This window comes from Centruroides sculpturatus, unplaced genomic scaffold (assembly GCF_000671375.1).
Source record: "Centruroides sculpturatus isolate CEXI.00-Female unplaced genomic scaffold, Cexi_2.0 scaffold377, whole genome shotgun sequence".
Classification (NCBI taxonomy): domain Eukaryota; kingdom Metazoa; phylum Arthropoda; class Arachnida; order Scorpiones; family Buthidae; genus Centruroides; species Centruroides sculpturatus.
In genome coordinates this window covers 20,315-41,102 of record NW_019384711.1, presented here as the reverse complement: position 1 = coordinate 41,102, position 20,788 = coordinate 20,315, and the positions used below count along the sequence as shown (strand labels likewise).

The 20,788-nt window shown below is 34.1% G+C and overlaps 2 protein-coding genes across 2 annotated transcripts; one reads left to right on the top strand and one right to left on the bottom strand.

Moving 5' to 3' along the window:
* Nucleotides 1–5,852: 5,852 nt before the first annotated feature.
* LOC111627819 lies at nt 5,853–9,006 on the top strand. Its single transcript, XM_023371467.1, has 4 exons — nt 5,853–6,435; nt 7,402–7,635; nt 8,250–8,384; nt 8,974–9,006. The coding sequence occupies exons 1-3, from the start codon at nt 6,389–6,391 to the stop codon at nt 8,311–8,313; spliced, it is 345 nt and encodes a 114-aa protein (XP_023227235.1). The 5' UTR covers nt 5,853–6,388; the 3' UTR covers nt 8,314–8,384; nt 8,974–9,006.
* Nucleotides 9,007–17,155: 8,149 nt separating this feature from the next.
* Nucleotides 17,156–18,280, bottom strand: LOC111627808 (P-granule-associated novel protein 1-like). Its single transcript, XM_023371456.1, has 3 exons — nt 17,623–18,280; nt 17,403–17,554; nt 17,156–17,307 (listed from the first exon to the last, which is right to left on the bottom strand). The coding sequence occupies exons 1-3, from the start codon at nt 18,273–18,275 to the stop codon at nt 17,156–17,158; spliced, it is 957 nt and encodes a 318-aa protein (XP_023227224.1). The 5' UTR covers nt 18,276–18,280.
* Nucleotides 18,281–20,788: the final 2,508 nt, after the last annotated feature.

Genomic DNA, 20,788 nt, shown 5'->3' with positions numbered 1-20,788 from the left:
GATTTACTCGTCATTAGCATCTACAATTTTTTATGAAACTCATCTTTACCCTCAAAATTAAGCCTTTTGCCATTTTACAATAAGTAATAATAGAAAAATGTTTTTATAATAAAATATCATAACAGATGGCGCTATCACAATTTAAATTTTTTTTTCCTGAAAGTTTTTTAAATTATTAGGAAGCATTATATATATATTTTAAAATAATTTTTACTATTAAGTGTAATTTTTATTATAGCTGAATGAATTGCTAAATACTGTTTTATTAATAACTTCTAAAAAAATCTCTAGATGGCGTTATGTGTTTAAGCATTTTTATATTATATTTATTTCCAATTTTCTCGTGTTTCATATCTACTTACGGTATCTATCGTTCATAAAGTACAGTAGCGTAGCGAGGGGGGTGCAAGGGGGTGACCATTTGGGCATATTTGCATTTTTCACCGGATGCTCGCCCTCTGGTGTTTAAAAACAGAACTACTCTATCTGGGTCGTTTGAATGTTCTTCGTATATTGTCAACAGTAAAGATGAATAGTAAAAGTAAAAGTAAAGCTTTCTGTTGTGTTCCAAATTGTAATTCCAAAGCCATACGCGATCCCGATATAAGTTTTCATGTATTCCCACATGAAAAACAGATGATTTTTCGTAAATCAGAATTCAGAGAATTTCAGAAATGTAACCAACGGAGAGTGGATTCGACTGCTAAGAATTGGCAAAAAAGTTACGAAGTATAAGGTAGTATGTTCGAAACATTTTACTCCTGAAGATTATATTTTGTCATGTATGCTATCATGTTTTTATAAATATGTTTAGATTATTGTAATTCGATAGTATTAAAAAATCAAACTGAAAAAGATTGCATAGAGTCTAAGTATAAAGTAATTTAGTATTTGTATTCGTTTTTAACCTATACTATAGGATTATCTTCAATAAAATGTAATTCTATTCAATTTTATATGATATGTCGATAAACTTTAAAATTCCAGTAATTTTGTGTGGGATAGAAGTCAATGCTGATGTTTGCAGACAAAGAGCACAAAAATGTACAGAACGATCTTGCTCGTTTTTCTCGATAATACCACATAAAATGACGTGTCCTGCTAGTAATACTTGTTCTCCTTCTATAAAATTTCTCTATGAACTGCTACAAGTAGCATATTTCATTATATCAGATAGTAATATATAATTCATTTTACATTGACGACTAACAAACGACCCAGATAGAGTAGCTATTTTGTAAAAATACAGCGCCCTCTATAGTTCATGAAAAACGCGAATAGTTTGTCTTGGAGACCATTTGGGCGCCCCTCTGCGAGTGGCACCCAAATGGTCTCCAAGACAAACTATATGTTTCTGGAGAGGGAGGGGACGCCAATAAAGTGTCGTGCCCCGGGCGCCAGTTATGTTCGCTACGCCACTGATAAAGTATAAAGGTTTAAGGCGGGTTGAGTTTTGTTGGACGTCCGAAGAGGAGAGGGGGTTACGGAAACTTGGAAAGATTGGGACAAGAGGGGAAGGGGAAGTAAAAATTTCAAGAAAAATGCGGACGTAATTTATAAAGAGCCTCATAATACAGTATTTTCAAATGCAGTAACTCATCAATAAACGTAATTTATTGACTTTTAAAACAAAGAAGTTCTGTATATATTTGTCTTACAGAAACATCACGATGAGCCTGATTATCTGATGTGGTGGGTCAGACATTTGAGCTTCATTTTGCTGCAGTGAGATTTTATTAACAAACGTAATCCGTTCCAAAACTTTGTTCGCTATCCGAATTGTTCGTTAACCGATTATCGATTTACCATACGTTTTTATGGGAATTTGATTAATTCGTTTTGGAGACTCCAAAAAAATAAAAAATAAATACCTTTTTACTACGTTTATTTATATGTAATAGTAAAAATACATATATATGCAGTCTTGCATTTTTATTAGTCATGTTTTTTCCGTTTGTGGGGGTTAAAGAATCTGTCTAATGTCGATTGCTTTTCTGTCTTCTTCAGGATTCCCATAAAAACGTATGGATTATCGATTTACCATACGTTTTTATGGGAATTTGATTAATTAGTTTTGGAGACCCCAAAAAATAAATAAATATATATATATATATATATACTTTCCTACTACGTTTATTTATGTTATAATAAAAATACCTATATACACAGTCTTGCATTTTTGTATACACACCTATATACGTTTATTTATATGTTATAATAAATACCTATATACTGTACACAGTTTCTCCATTTGTGGGAGTTAAAGAATCTGTCTAATGTCGATTGCTTTTCTCTCTTCTTCAGATTTTTCAGTAATTAATAGCAATGTAATTGTAGAAATCCTCAAGCCTATTAACCTCAACCTGGTTTGGATGCCACTCTAAGACCGTCGTTCTGAATCCTCCCACTTATTCAAAAGATCTTTAATTAATAGCAGATATCGGCATTAATACTCTTTTTCAGAATAAAACATATCTTGCGGAGTTTCTTGGCGTTTTTTTCGTCAGATCAGTTTTAGGGTTCATTATCTGCTCTTCAATGTTCTCTATTTCTCAGATGTGATTTTTGTTACTCCTTTAGCTGCTTGAGTCTTCTTGATTATACAGTATTGTTCTTAAATAAGATTGAACTGCGGCCTACTGTAGACCTGTTCAAGCCATACTGCTCAGTAACATCAGACATCTTCTGCCCACTCCTTGCTATTATACTCTCACTTTTTGAAAATAAAAACCGACGCAAAACTTAATGAATGCCTGCCCGACAATCTCGCAAATACTATAAAAGAATTGTCTGTCAGAAAAATAAAAGGCTGGAATTACAAGGGAGAGTTTAAAACTTTGGAGGAATACTATCCGATCAGTATATACCACATTGAGCGTCGATGTCGACGTCTTACGCGCTCCGAAAAGTTTCGAATTGCCCGAAGATAAGAGTAGACCAATTGGTATTCATTATTTTACGTCGCTTCTTCTTGTGTTTGTTCTGTGAGGTGTTCATAATCCGAAAATAAAATGTTTTTCGAAAGTGTTCGTTATCTGATTTGTTCGATAACCAAACTGTTCGTTAATCGATCACCCACTGTATTCATGAATATGAATTTCAAATAAGTACAGAAATTAAGTATGATGGTATATTAATATCAAAAGCAACCAATCATAGAAATAGTACATTTTTTGAAGGACCTTCAGTACATTTTGAAATTTTATTGTGGCAACGCTGTATACAATAGTATCAGAGCAACTAGGCCTATATCTAACTTATCGGTGAAACATGATAACGAATTCTTTTTTATACCTTGCCATACAATTATCTGCACGACAAGTTAGTGGCATTCCTGTTACGCTCCTGTAACACTTGAGTCTAAATAAATAGCAATTACGCCAGAAATGGTTATCATAAGTCGGCACACAATCCGTCCACAGCATATGTACTTTTTGCCTTAGAATATCATGGCGGCGACTAGTTTCTTTGGATTCAGATGGCGGCGTTAAGTTTTATATGATTTGAGGTCTAATAGTTATATTTCTTTGGATAAAAACCATTTTGTTTCTTTTCTTGTATTTTAAAATAAAACATTTGCATGCAACAAAGCGTTTAACTATCGGGGTTCGGTGTTGACGAGCAGTATTTCTGTCGTTCTATTTATTGTTTCTATCTTACAATTAGAATCTGATATATTTATCACTTAATAAATTTGGCCTTTCAATTTGATGAGAGATTTGAATTTATTTTCCATATATACCGTTTATAAAATAAGTAGGCCATCTCTATTTGGAGTTGTTGGTAGCTGGAAGGAATAACCCAAATGAAACTAAAATTGGTACATTTACTATTTAAGAAGGGGGAAGAAGAATGAAACATGAGAAAAAAATGCCGGTAAAGGACGTTGTAAAGTTTGAAATGTAATGTGTAATATAAGAAGAAAGAATTATGGTGCAAAACTGATGGGATACCGGTATTTATTTTAAAATGTCACAGTTAATATGGTTACGCTGTCTCATGGCGTTGACGATTCCGTTCAGGTTCCACAATACCGGTATGTCCATTGTACTGGACTACGGTACATACCGGTATTCCAGGCAATGCAAGACACACTTAACTGCGGAATGTAACGCATCAGGAGAGATGCTCCGCACCTATTGCTATCTTTTAATTTAAAAGCATTTAGGTTTGAGATACCTCCACGGTACACATTTGATTACAATAGCGATTGAAACGACAGGTTCCATAGCGTCTTCTATGGGCAATATTTTTCTTATTCCATTTTTCTTCCTTTTTCTTAAATATGTACCAACTTTGGTTTTATTTGGGTTATTCCTTTCAGCAACCGACATAGGTACAGTATCCGAAATCGAATCCTGGCGAACAACCTCAAAAATTTTTCGTGGGCGGTTGTTCCAGATATGTTAATATTGTGAGGGACGAATGGATGAAAATGTTGTATTGACTTTTGGTCATTTTACAATTTCGTCATTTGACTTCGATTTTTTTATTAAGAGCTATCATAAAAATTAGTTCCTACGGACTTGTTTTCTTGTTGAGGATGATCCATCTAGTCATTAGTGCATCATCCGGAACTTTCAATAAATTTCCAGTATTGGACGCCAGGCCCTTAACAACAGACTCCTGACTTATGGAAAAAACCCAGAAGGAACCCAAATAACAAGAGAGAACGATGACAAATCCAGTCAGTCGTCCTCCAAAGCTCGCCTCTTCAAGAGTTATAACGTTCAAAATACCGTGCTTCCGCCGACCTTATCATAAGAATACCTTATAGGCCTACACCTAAATGCCTCAACACAAGTCGGATACCAAAGTATCTTCTGTTACCTGAACACTCTAAATAGCAAGAACTTTCCATAAAACATCCCAAGAATCCCGACGTTGAATCATCCAGTCATCAATCCTCGATTCTTTATAAGGGAATTATCCACACGCGAATATCCTGTAAACTCTCTCTCTCTCGCGACAGTTAGATTCGATAATCTAGGGATATAGGCCGTATATCAATTCAAAATGTCTATGATCGTATAGCGCGTAGTCCTGCTCGTTAAAATAAATTTGTTATTTTTTTTTTTTAGATTTAGTATGTCTCTCTTTAATCCGAATTAGTAAAAAAGTTTTTACTAATTCGGATTAAGAGACACATTCTAAATCTACGTATTCATCAGCTACCACACCGGATATTGAGAATAAATTTGTTATTGTTTATTAATCTGGAATCCGAGTGAATCACTTCCTCGTTTCTCTCTCCTCACATCTACTCCGAATCCAACCGCTTATCCGCGACCGCTCGCGTGACATAAGAACCTTCCGTCGCGATTTCCGGGTCCTGAGACAATCGGTAGTGTCATATCCTGAAGAGGTGTCAAAGAGACACCGACTTTACGGTCACAATATTAATCATTGTTTGTTTTGAGAATTTCCGATAATTACTGCAACATTGCTCAATTACAGGTTACGATAAGAAAGCCGTAAAATATTTAAAAATGATTGGTTGTCGTAAGCGATAATGTCATCATAGTAGTATGAACGGTATAAACGCGTATGAATGTGAGGCGGAACGAGAGCTGCCATTTCCGTGCTGCTAAATAAAGCTTTGTTCTCTTTATACAGAATGATTAGTGAATGATACAGAATGCAACTGCGACTGGAACCTGTAAAATTGTTATTTGCATTAATATAATTGAACGATGAGTTCAATTATATTAATAAACTGCCATCAACAGCAACACTGCATACAGTAATACTATTGCACAGATGCAGGTTCAGATGTAGCTATTGTCGTTAATAATATTACTCTTTTTGCCATGTAAACATTAAAAAGGATTACATTAGTTGTATATGGCAACACGACACGTAAGGAGGAGTGCCTCTCGGGAGAACTTCAATGGAAAACTGACCCCTATTTAGGTGTTACAAACGTGAAGAAAACTAGGAAAATTCTACGTTGTCAGCCCGTCGGCGAGGCGCAAACTCACGAAAAACTACAAATGTTCGGTTTTTTTTCACTCAGCTACTAGTGGGCAACTTTAAAAGGCCTCCAATCCTGTTCATTGCGGGTTGGACCATATCCATAATGGTGAGGGATGGGGCTCAAAGTATCTGGGACAGAGCTTTCATGAAAAATTCTTGGAGACTTGCTCGCATGGATTCGATCCCGACTCCTCCAGAGAGGTGGGCCGAGACCTTCACAGCCACGACCTTCATCCTTTAATTATTTTTACACACGAAGAATTTCAAAAATAAATAAATAAAAGTAAAACCAAAAATTAATCATTAAAATTTTCTATCTTCGTCAATTAACGCGTAACAAAGAAACTCAACAATTGATCTTTCATTGTTTTGCTCTTTTGTTGCGAAGAGTGCGATTTCGAGTGATTTAAAAATGTTTTTTGATTCTGGCGATTATCGACCCTTGTCTCCACCCTTGGGGTAAGACATTTTTCACATTTTATTGTTATTTATGCAAATAAGAAAGTCATTCGAAAAATTAATGGCTTTAATTAAAAAGAAATTGCTCGGTGCAAATGATAATTAATTAAATTTAAATTAAATTGTGTATTAGGAAAATCGATGCTATTAAATTTTGGTTGTTAATTAAAGGTCGAGGGTTGGGGAGATAAAAGGGATCATGTGTTTTATCTCGAGTAGGGTCAGACATAATGACAATTTTACTCTTTGTTAGCATTTACAAATCTTTTATAAATCCCATCACCTACCCTTAAAATTAAGCATTTTACCATTTCACAATAGCTAAAAATATAAAAAGCTTTTAATAAAATATCATAACAGATAAAGCCACCAAATGTTGCCGGGAAAGTTAAGCAACTCGTTGCTGGATTTTTAAAATTAAGTTTAATCATTTTTAGACACGTTTTTCTCTCATTCTTCAAAACTCTCCTTGTTTAGGCGATGAATATATGGTCACTCCATATGTGTAACACAATGATGATATATATATATATATATATATATATACTTATCTACACTTAGAAAAGGTACAGGCGGCTGCGTATTCTTCGACTCTATTAAAAACTATGGATCTCTGTCGTGATGTTATTGGGTCCATCGTTAAGTCACACATACCTCCTCTATATATAATCAAGATTCGATAGAGCACCGCTGTTCTCTTGTGAGATTGGCACTAAACCGAAAAATCTCAGAGATAAGAATTACATACAGTACTGTAATGAATTCTGAATTCGAATTAGGGGAGGCTCACATGTACACAAAATACTAATAACTTTAATACCGCGAGTTTCTAAGCGATAATTTGTTTATTTAATGGAAAAATTTTGCTAAAGGTTAGATAAAATTTTTTCCAAGTAATGTATTGTAATTTCTCTATTAATTTTACAAATATTTATTGCATTGTAAATTCTTTCTTTCCACTTTTAGTGGGCGATTGGTTGAAGATAAGGAGGATCATGGATTAGATAATAACGATATGGTTCCTCCAACAAAGATGAAAATGGATAAAGATTTTAGAAAGCAGGAGGATAGCAAAGAGAATAGTTTTGGCTATACTATTGGCTATACTATTGGATATACTATTGGATGTGCTATTAGAGATAGAAAGGCATTGAAAAAAGCCGGTTCTTTCTTCAAGGCAGTATGGAAACCAGTCAAGAGGTAAGTTTCTGTATATGTCAGTACAAACAAAGTTAGATTTAGCTCGGTCATTCGTTCGCCGTTACAATTCTCACTGAATCCAGTATGATGCTAATCCAAAGTAGCTCAAACAGCAACAATTATACACAGTATTAAGATGTACACAGAGATTTGAGCTTGAAACCTTCGTAATTTTTATGAAAATGGCATAACTTTCCTATATTTTTGGCGCTACATCGAGATTTACCAAACTAGTTTTATTTCTAATCCAATGAAAAGATAAGCTACAAATGAAAACAATAATAACAAGCAATTATTTATTGTGACATGGTCACAATGTCGGGCTGCAATTTTTAATAGAGGAAATTTATAGTACAATTTTTCCAAATTGCAGCCCAGTAATTATAAAGCTTTTAAAATAGTAAAATTGAATTTAAAGTATCGCTGAAAGAATATCATTTAGAATGAATAAATATAACAATTTTTGATTCTCAATTTGATATGATGCAACATTTACAATTAATCAATATAAATACAGCCGAACCTCGATATTGCGCTCTCGATATGTTTTGATAAAATTCATATTCAGATATAGGTTTTCAATAAATAATTTAAACTTGTTTTTCACATTCCAGATCAGCGCAAAAGGTGTGGAAAAACATGAAGACTGGAGAAACTGAATACGTTCAGTTTGAATAAGGATCTCTTTTTCTCCATCATTGAATCAAGTATAGGATTTATCTGCTTGATTTCGTCCGACTTCGTCTCGGGTAAGTGTTTAATCGGAATATTTTTATATTTTATACTCAGCACTTACGAGATTTTCCACTATCAACTTATAAATTAAACACCATTTATATCCCCAATGTACCACCAACACACAATGGCCAGGTAACAGGAGAACAGGAAACGTGTATTAACATGGAGATACATTATGTTCTTCATACGATTCAGATTTTACATATAGACAGACTAGGCTAGGCTTTTAAAGCATTAGAAATACATATATACAGTATATGTATATTTTTGTCCAAGTATCGACAAAAATATATTCTGAAAGTGTACTAGTCTCGTAACATAGGAAAGTAACAGCATAAATGGGAGTAAAGATTAAAATATTCAGCAAGTTTATGTGAATATGAGTACACGAAGATTCTAAAGTAATCAAATTAATCATAATATATTTGAATCATAATAAATGACACAATAGTAGCGAATTAACAATTATGCACTGAATAATTTTCGCTTGATTCGTATATAATTGTTTTTAGAAGGAAATAAACTTACTGATTTAAAAATTATTTAAATAATTGAATATTTCAGATAAAAATATTGATTATTTTCATTTTATTTTTACAGATTTTAGAAGAAATTTAGAGATTTTCATCTCTATGCAGTGTACAGTACATACACTGTTTTCTTTATTTGTTATGTTTATTGTTTTGTTTGTGTTTGTTCGTTTTCAATTTAAAAAAAAAATTAAAAATTTGAAATCTAAAATATATTTCTTGATTAATGAAATTGCTCACTTGCTTTGAGAATGGTTTGAACAATTCTAATTATATGGACTTAACGACTGTGGCTTCCTCGAACTTGACTTTATTTCGATTATGGCACTTTAACTCAATTGTGACTTCCTTAATTTTGACGTTATCCCGATTTTGACTCTAACTTTAATTATATCCCGATTGTGACGTCTCGAATATTGATTTTAACTGGATTGTGACTTCACCAATTTTGACTTCCAATTGCATCCTCTCGAACTGTGACTCTTCTAATGTTAATTTGTAATTGTGTCTACCCGAATTTCGGCTTTCCATAATTGTGTCCGTTGTTTATTTTGTTGATGATGAAATTATTTGCCAAGTGTCAATAAATTCACCAAGTCGTGACATTGAACCAAACAAAACAAGGAGAAAAAGACACGGTTTCGACAAATAAATAAAACAAGATTTCTGAAATATTAAAAGATACACATCATGAAATGGTAAGTGGAATTATTCTTAGGAAATAACAAATTTTAAATAAATGTAACTAAGCATTGTTTGTCGTTTTCAGATTACGGATCCTGATCCTAAACTTCTATGATTAAGAAGCATTCGGAGAGTTCGAGAGAAAGGACTTCAAAATTTTTCAACAAGCAAACAACATGGATTCATTCGAATTACATTGAATTAAACGCGTGCATAGTGCAGCTGCAAAAAAAAAAAATTAATCAATTTAAGAATGCTTCGGGAAGATGTTCTCTCCACAGTTCTGGCATTGCATCAATTTGAAAACTTCTAAATTAATCATCTTTATACAAAGATAGTTTGATGAATGATTAAATGCGACTAGAATAATAATATTAAAAAAGTACAAATTGTTTCTGTAAATACTTTTGGTTGTCTAATAAACACTTTTGTTTGATTTTGCTTCCAATTATTTCAAGATCACAAAAACTTGTCGCTATTCTTGTTTTTTAGATTAAAATTAAACGTCAAAAGCTTGTATTGTCGAATAATTCGAGTGGTGCAGCCAGTGGCGTAGCGTAGTGGGGGCGGTAAAGTTACTTTTTAGGGGGTGGCAAAATTTCACAATAAATAATAATAATATTATGTAAAAATTTGAACCATTTTATCCCATATTTTCGTCGCACCTACGATTCGGACCGATTGAAATGAGCACGGAATAGTCCGGGAATTGACTCACCGTCCGGGTGAACTATTAATTTCACCCGGGAATGCAGTGCGCAGCCTGTCGACCTTTTTTTTTTGCTTATACGATTCATTTGTATTCGTATACACCTCAATATCCAATGGAGCTATTTTAAACAGGTTGCTACACTGGCAAGGAAATTTTCATTACTTGTTCTGTTACGAAACTGAATTTTAGTCTTTCAAATTGAGATACCTAAATAACGGGACGGCAAAATTTTCCTCCGCTCCGGGCGGCTGACACCCACGCTACTCTGCTGGGTGCAGCTTTGTGCCAAGTTCTAGACAAATATGTAAAATGTTTATGGTCGCAACAAGTACTAGATACTTTAGATGAAGAGCGAGCATCGAACTCAAAAACGCGATATCGATATTCAAAAGTACTCCTGTGCCTAAACCCATCTGGTAGTTGGTCGCGCTTTACCAATAGACTGACTATATGGTCTATTCTGGTTTTTCTTCACGTATCTAATTCCTAAACGGACTAATTTCCCATAAACACTCCTCCCGAGAGTCATTTTCCATTGGCAGATTGGCCATGTATCGTGCTGACCTAGCTCTTCAAACCAAACTAAACCAAACCACTGTATAAAGATTTTAAAATGAAGGAAAATGATATTATAAACGTATTTCAGGTTACTAACGTAAACAAAACACGGAAAATATCATGCGGCTAACCTGTTGGAGAGACGCGAACCCACTTATCAATGTTTAAAGTATATAAGTACAGGTTGTATACATACGTGTCACAAAAAGAACAGCTTTTTAATATTCATATCCCCAATGTCAATACATATTGTTCTATCAGAGACAGTATACGTAGCATCTATAATTACAATACGGGTATATATACAGTATATTATTTATCTTTGCAATTATAATGTAAAAATATCATTTTAATTGAATTTTAAATAGCAAACGGATTGGACAAGTCACTTTAAATGACACAAAAATTACGACAAAAATTAAATACTCGTACATTAATTAATTATTAATTCATAAAAAAAAACGACATAGACAGAAGAACGACAAAGAAAGATGAAACTTGTTATGAACGATAGGGTAGACAAAGGTCGGATTAGACAGAGTTCGAATGTCCAGTTACGAAGGCGATCTACTTCAAGGGATGAGAAATGTGTTCGATATTCTTGCATTGACACAGTATAATATCATTTATGATCTAAGCGACTAACAAAAATCAATATAGGGATTTGTCTGCTATATAGTTTCAAGTAGGTGTGGCAGGATGGCCGAGCTGTCAAGGTGGTAGCCTACATCTCTGTGATACCCGGGATCGATCTGGATGGGTCAAATAATTCCAGGAATTTTTCGGAAGGTTGTCCGACCGGATATGTCGGGGCCCGTCTTCCGCCACCCGTTGTGAGCCTGCCCGAGCCCGTAATGTGCTTGCAAAAAGAGGTCCTAATAATCTAATAATAAGTGGTGTGATTGACTTTTCCTAACAAACTATTATCTTCATTGAAAGTAAACAAAACACGTGCACAAGACACGTCAACAATAGAGAGATTGCGGCCGACGTTTTCAGACCAAAACGTGAACGTCGGATGTCGAGCGCCGCCATCTGGAAATTCTAGAAGGTTGATAATGGCGTTCTCTACGTCTAGCATGGCAAGTAGAAGTTTGGCTTAAACTTCTTCATTTTTTGTGTTTGAGGTTAAAATTATGGCATATTTTATTAAAATAATGATTATTTAAGCATTTATGAATAATATTGTAAAGAAACACGATTTTAATCCAGAAATTATTTAATTATTCAATTTTTTTGCAAGTGATGTGAAATATCTACAGAATTTACATATATTTCTGTTCATAATCCTGTAGGAGTAGGTTTGTTCTTTCACAGCATCTATCATCAACATTGTAATACGTTTGTAAATTTTCTAAAAATAATTTCCCGAGCTGCTTTCGGATAAGCCACTACTTCCATCGACAAAAGTATGAAGTAGTCCTATCGTATGGTAGGAGACACGACGCTAATTAAAATAATTATTTAGTGTTATTAAACATCCTATAAATACTTTAAAATAGTTTAATTTGTTTATTTACCTTCGCTGGTAATATTAGTCGTTGTCAACCTTTAAATTCTCTTCACAAATTTTGGAGAAACCAAAAGTCTGACAGTACCAGATTCAGGCTGTAAGAATGAAAAGGAATAATCCACAATCTTTTTATGGCCCAAATGGATCAAGGAAAATCGGAAAGTTTTTCCATTCATAGATACGAAATTGAAAATTTGAAAAAAATATATCGCTATAAATGATGATTATGTTGAAAAATTAATATACAGTATATGATTAAAATAAATGAATTTTACAACTATTACTTTTCCTGCTTTTCAGTGGCGTGCGGTGACATTTGATCATAGAGAAGCTGTGTCCGCACTGGACAGAATCATTGAAAGCGTTATACGATATTTTGGTGTGTAGCATCCACAATCTAAACCGCGTGAGGTTTAGCTCGTGGGTGTAAAGCTCATGTGCGAATGCCTGTAATCTGGCTGCTTTACACGATTCAAATATTTTCTCCGTGGAAGCTGTCCCGTATTCGATAATACAACGCTTCCATTGGGAATATGCATATACGAATTGATATTGTCATTGTTTTTCACATGTAGTATAGAAATTTGAAAATACATAATGCAGTTATAATAAAATATGAATTTTAAATAATGCAAAGTACGTTAAGATATGAAAATAATTGCAGAACATGTATTTATATTTTAGAAAATACAAACCATGGAAGCTGTGGAAGCGGTGCTTCCACAGCTTCCATGGACGGCACACTACTGTTGCTATTGTGAGAACCGAGGGGGTAGAGCGCCGAGCTTCTCCCCACTTACCGGCGGCTCTGTCAGAGATGGCTGGGGTTAATTGAGTGGGAAGGGATAGCGAGGTCGTGACAAGGTGTCGATTGAACTCAAGGATGACACCGCATTAAATATAACATATTTAATTATCTAAACTTATACAAACGAATACAAATCAAAAAGGCTGCAAAAAGGTAATAATTCGTCTAATAAGACTCTAAAGATTAACTAAGATCTAACTCTAAAGACATAATATTATCTGTTCAAGTATGATCGAGGGAGCGACGAGGAACGAAAAAGAGAGAGTATCAAAATTTGGCTAATTTATTAACTCTCAGGTTTCTGATCTCGTTGTATGGGACGTGGGTAAAACGAATCTGGATCGGCGGTCTTCTCCATTCAATCAAGTCAGCTATGCTCGGAAGACGGTGATTATGGCGGGAAGCCAAGGGTTGCTACGGACGGAATGGCGGTACGGGTCTGGTATCCCTCTAATGCCCGCTGGTTATACTCTCAGCTATGGACGTCCGCCGTTGATATCCGCTGTGGTGGGTGTCCGGCTGTGTCCGCTCTGAGGTGCAAGTGCGACCCCTTTTTATACACGTCCCGGAGGGGGAATTATCGGGGGAAAATTTGATGTAAGTTCGGCTTGCGTCAAGAGTTGTTTTCTTGACTTGTCAGGAATCGAACGGTTCTTTTGATTTATTACGTTTTCTTCTCGTTATTGTGACACTTTCCCCTCATAAATTTGACAACATCTGCCAAACTTACTGAATTAATTGCCACAGGTGGCTAAGTTCAGAACATCTGCGGGGCCACCTGGGTGATGATTGTGTAATTGTGAATAATTTGATCGGATAGGTCTACCCTTGCATGTTACTCTCTATCATGTAACAGGTAGAGGTTCCTGTTAATTGGCCACTTATTTGTACATTGTAACGAAGGTGGAACTGAATAATCTCCTGTTGTGAGGGGAGAACTTTATCTGTCGTCCTAACCATCTTTGAAAGTCTAGAACAGGGGTCGGCAACCTGCGGCTCGCGAGCCACATGCGGCTTTTTGGATGTGAAACTGCGGCTCTTTAGTTCCATACGCAAATATTATTTATTTTATAAAAAAAAAACATTTAAAAATCGTTCTGAATCGATTAACGAGGATTAGGCACCGATTCTATCTCTCAGCCACTTGTACTCGCTTTTCACCGCACCCCTCCCCCGTGACACGCGTAGTCACTGTCATCAGTCCGTTGGAAGCTCTCGAATGACGCCGTCGTCGGATGTTTCTATGAGTTTTAATTCGCTTTCGACGCAAGACAATTTTTCTTATGAATAAATAGATTAGTTTTTTTTTATCAAAAAATTTTATTTATGCGAGTATTTATTGTTGGCAAGAAAACATTTTGTGGCTCTTTAAAAACTTTGAAATTTTGTAAATTGTAATTTTCGATTCTTCCGACTCAAAAGGTTGCCGACCCCTGGTCTAGAAGGTCACCTTTTCGAAGTGACGCAGTACACTGATAGATCAAAAGTTCTACACCTAAACTCCAGGAAAGGAATAACTGGAGGAAGAAGGGAAATAATGATAAAAACTTTATAATGGTTTAAGCTTTAAAACTTCCAAAAGAGTCCGAATCCTCACACTATTATAACATAACACAAAAAAATTTGTAATTGTGTCAATTTGGCTCTCTAGGTTTTTTATAAATCTCAACATTTTGAGATCCCTGAATCCAAAAAAGTGGAAAAAATTCCAGGATGTATGTTAGCACTGCTTAATATCTCAGGATGGGATATAGATTAAGTAATTAAATCTTGCATCATAACTTGTACAGTATACAAAGGGCATTTAAATTTTGGAGTACAGAACTCGAAGGGTTGGGGAGATAGAGGAGGTAATATGTCATATCTTGAATGGAATCGGGCNTGATTTTTAAATAATGCAAAGTACGTTAAGATATGAAAATAATTGCAGAACATGTATTTATATTTTAGAAAATACAAACCATGGAAGCTGTGGAAGCGGTGCTTCCACAGCTTCCATGGACGGCACGCTACTGTTGCTATTGTGAGAACCGAGGGGGTAGAGCGCCGAGCTTCTCCCCACTTACCGGCGGCTCTGTCAGAGATGGCTGGGGTTAATTGAGTGGGAAGGGATAGCGAGGTCGTGACAAGGTGTCGATTGAACTCAAGGATGACACCGCATTAAATATAACATATTTAATTATCTAAACTTATACAAACGAATACAAATCAAAAAGGCTGCAAAAAGGTAATAATTCGTCTAATAAGACTCTAAAGATTAACTAAGATCTAACTCTAAAGACATAATATTATCTGTTCAAGTATGATCGAGGGAGCGACGAGGAACGAAAAAGAGAGAGTATCAAAATTTGGCTAATTTATTAACTCTCAGGTTTCTGATCTCGTTGTATGGGACGTGGGTAAAACGAATCTGGATCGGCGGTCTTCTCCATTCAATCAAGTCAGCTATGCTCGGAAGACGGACGGTGATTATGGCGGGAAGGCAAGGGTTGCTACGGACGGAATGGGTCTGGTATCGGACGGTACGGGTCTGGTATCCCTCTAATGTCCGCTGGTTATACTCTCAGCTATGGACGTCCGCCGTTGATGTCCGCTGTGGTGGGTGTCCGGCTGTGTCCGCTCTGAGGTGCAACTGCGACCCCTTTTTATACACGTCCCGGAGGGGGAATTATCGGGGGAAAGTTGATGTAAGTTCGGCTTGCGTCAAGAGTTGTTTTCTTGACTTGTCAGGAATCGAACGGTTCTTTTGATTTATTACGTTTTCTACCCGTTATTGTGACACTTTCCCCTCATAAATTTGACAACATCTGTCAAACTTACTGAATTAATTGTCACAGGTGGCTAAGTTCAGAACATCTGCGGAGCCACCTGGGTGATGATTGTGTAATTGTGAATCATTTGATCGGATAGGTCTATCCTTGCAGTTGACCTTTTTGTTACTCTCTATCATGTAACAGGTAGAGGTTCCTGTTAATTGGCCACTTATTTGTACATGGTAACGAAGGTGAAACTGAATAATCTCCTGTTGTGAGGGGAGAACCTTATCTGTCGTCCTAACCGTCTTTGAAAGTCTAGAAGGTCACTTTTTCGAAGTGACGCAGTACACTGATAGGTCAAAAGTTCTACACCTAAACTCCAGGAAAGGAAAAACTGGAAGAAGAAGGGAAATAATGATAAAAACTTTATAATGGTTTAAGCTTTAAAACTCCCAAAAGAGTCCGAATCCTCACACTATTATAACATAACACAGGAAAATTTGTAATTGTGTCAATTTGGCTCTCTAAGTTTTTTATAAATCTCAACATTTTGAGACCCCTGAATCCAAAAAAGTGGAAAAAATTCCAGGATGTATGTTAGTATGTATTTTGCTTAATATCTCAGGATGGGGTATAGATTAAGAAATGAAATCTTGCATCATAACTTGTACAGTATATAAAGGGCATTTAAATTTTGGAGTACAGAACTCGAAGGGTTGGGGAGATAGAGGAGGCAATATGTCATATCTTGAATGGAATCGGGCATAATGAAAATTTTATTTATTATTGAATTTACAATACTGTATTTAACAAAATTTGTTTTTGCCTTTTTATAAAAATTAATAATATAAAAATGATAATATATTTAATTAATATTTAACAAATCTTTAATTAAATAATAATATTATTTAAGATAAATAATTTTACAATTATTTTTGATATATTTTAATTTTCTTATTTGACTTAGGCACAATTTTGTCATTAAATATTTTAAGAAAAATTACATATAAGTTATATATTTATTATGTGAGGAATATTAAATTACACTTTGTCATGTGTTATCATTGTTTAATTTACGAACAGTTGTTCCTTCACACGATAAAATAGATAGTTAAACTGATGGTGAAACTTCTTAACAACAAAATAAAAATAACGAATTTCAATAGAATTAAAATTTATTATTAAGTAATTATTATATTTTACATATTCAAATATATTTGTTTAGCAATTTGTGTTTTTCAAATCATTTAATGTCAAATCCCAGAAAAATTCATCTTTCAATTCTTCAGGATGGTTGCATGAAAATGATATATAATCCTTTAGATTGACTTTTAAAATAGAAGCAAGATCCATATTACAACAGATATCATTGTCTAAAAATAAATTTACCATTATATTTATTCATAAAAATGTCAAAAAAATAAATCACTTTCATTATAATTTATAAAATTTTGCTTTATATATATACCTTGTAAATCGAAAAAAAATCGTTGTCCAAGAAACAAAGGTCGAAAGACTTTTGGAGAAAGAAACTTGATCTTATTTTCAGTCATAAATACTAATTTCAAACGTGGTATATTTAACAGAAAGTCATCCGGAATAAATTCGATTTCATTTTTACTGTAAATAACTTAATTTTTCATATTTTTTAAACTTTTAATTACTATATTAATTTCGTTATTACTTACCTTAAATTAATATTTTCTAAGTTCGTAGCGGGATCTGGAAGAAGATCTCGATGAATGGTATGAATTTCATTATTTTGCAAATCTAAATGTTTCAAATTGTCAAGATTTTCAAACGCATTCACAGCAATATGTCTAATGCCATTAGACATAAAAGTAATTTCTGTAAGCGAGGATAGATGTGGAAATTTGCGTTGAATACCTTTCCAGTTGGAGTCTAATACGATTATACGTGACAAAGAATCCAAATCTTTCAACGTATTCCAGTTCCATGAAGAAATCCCAGTCATGTTACTAACAGTTAATGTATTCAGACTCCTTTCCAATCCTCTGAACGTATTATTTTGTAAACCTAATATTTTACTGTCAGATATACCCAAAGATGTAATATGAAGATGTAAAAAACTATCATTAGGCAGATACATCATATCAGAATTCTTTATATTCAAGTGTTTGACTTGATACTGGGATAAAATTTCGGTTATTTTTACAAATTCTTTCGGATTAATTAAATTACTGCAGTCTATAACTGTGGATACTTTAGGACTACAATAACACTTTGTCAAATCTTCTGGAGGAGGACATGAATTTTTAAGTATCTTCCCATTTCCTTCAATATAAAATGAAATTACATAAACAAGAATTAATGATTTCATGTCGAACGTTTATCCAACTGTTTTTTATCTCAATGAATTGGTTGTTTTATTTATCTGAATTTGTAGTAGTATCAAGCTTGATTAAAGATTAGTTTTGACAAAAAAACATTAAAGATAAGTATAGCCTACAGAAAATTCAATTTTAGAAAATTTACTATTATAAAAAGTTTAAGAAAAAATACGGAAAAATCAGATTTTTACTTTTAGGAATTATAATTTTTTCAAAAATCTATAGTATGCTGTAAAATAATTCGTGTATTTCATAATCTAAAATTTAAAAAATTTGAAAACAAAAAATTCTAAATAAATTTTACTTAAATAATAAATTGAATATTTAAGAATTTTTTTTTAAATTAAAATTTTTAAATTAAAAAAAAATTAATTTAATTTAAATAACTGTCCGCTATCAAATTTTATTTTTATATTACTATATGCAATTTTATAATATTTAACACTGAACTATAAAGGATTTAAGGTAATGGGAACCAAATTTAGAAGTTTTATCTATTGTCTTCAGCTAAACTTCATAGTTCTTCTCTTAGTACTTTTAGCAAAGAAAAATATTTATATGTCCTATAAAAAATATTTTTGCTATTATTTATTTAATAAAAACGTCGAAACTTCTTGACTTTTGATGAAAGACAATATAATGAGATTGTGCCGTTTCAAGGACATTATATTGCCTTTTTTATTATATAACAGGTAAGCCTGGCGTTACCCGGACAAAAAATAAGTACAGACATTAAGATTATTAGATTATTCTGTACTTCTAACCCTTCTATTATATTATATTATAGTATTCTGTACTTCTAACCCTTCTATTATATTATATTATAGTATTCGATTTATGTAACTATAGAGGTTCTCTTGCATCAGGATTTATCACACCAAGTGACCAATCTAACATATTTTAAAAATTCTTTAAATTGTATACAGTAAAGGAAGAAATTTCTTAAAATGTGTTAGATTAGTCACTCGGTGTCAACCCTTACATAAGATAACCTTTGTAATTATATAAATCAAATTGTGAGGCCGATTGGGGAGAAAGTGTCACGACAATCGAGTGGTCAGCACTATCGCGTGGGAGTGGAAAAACTTATTGAGACAGGCCCTCCATCGCAAACAGTTTATTAAATATAAAAATTTCGCTTACAACTACTGTTTTACTTCGGCGTAGGGCCTATCCAAAGAGTGAATCAGTTCGTAAATAAAGTGCAATCGTTTGGACGATCTTCTCTTCTTCTGGCGAAGATGATGAGGAAAACGTAGGCTCCGAGGCGCACAGCACAACTTGAAGGGGTGATTCTCGTAGCAGGTTACACTTGACGAAACTTGCCGGGACGGAATGGCGAAAACTTCTTCCGGAATGTCGATCAAGTTTCCGTTGTTGAACCGCAGAAAAATCCAGGAGCGGAGCACACCGAACTAAGAACCAAGAACGTCACCTCCTTTTTTCGCGCGATTTTTATAAGTTTTTTCTGGGTCCCAGGTCGAACATTCCGATAGGTCGATGCCGATCTGCTCCCGCTCTCTAATTGGTCCTCCCTCCTCGTTACGAATTGTAACGAGATCGGAGCCCAGATCGCGGGGTGAGTCAACACCGACTGACAATTTGATTCCTATCGAAGATGTTCGATCTAAGCACTCAAATTCATCTATCGTTTCATTCTGAGAAATTTGTTTTTTCTCAGAAATTTCTATAGATATGTCTTTATATGAATATAAAATATTCATTTTGCGTTTGATGGTTTCTTTTACAATATAAAATAATAATTATTATTATTAATTTTTTTTCATACGAAATTAAAAACATTTTCTGTGCACGAATTTCGACCCACTTCCGGAGCTTCACAAAATACTATAATATAACAAATATTAAAACAAAAACCATATAAAGAGTTTGGCTATTTTATTTTATCTTACCATTGTTATGTTTTTCGCGATATGTACGAAATGGCACAATTTCATTGGAACGTTATTATTTGGCAGTTATCACGTGCTAATGATTATAATTTTCTTTAATATATTGATTGCCATTCTAACAAATACTTTTCAAACAGTCGTGGTAAGAACTTTCGTCTTTCGTACTTAAATTAGCATGTAGGATGTATTTGCCCGTTCGGAACTATAATGTCGGTGTGGATTCCGAATTGGAAATGCCTCGTAACTTCGCTTTGTTATTCTGAATTAAGCGAACGATTCGATGTTTAAAATGTACGATTATCATAAACATGCCGTCGGATTATTTTTTATACTCATTTTCATACACGAATTATCGTCACGCGGCTTCGATGAAGTCCTCGGGACAGAAATTGAGAAAAAATATCCCGATATTTTGGATATAGAATCTCAAATGAATATTGTTTCCGGCTCCAATATCTCTTTAAGATGTAGGGGAAATGGAAAGTTATATTGGATTTTTCCGGATCATTCTATCTATAACGAGAGAGCGAATATTCGAGATTTCAAAAGCAACGACAGTTGCTTTTGAAGTGCCAAAAGTGCCAAGTACC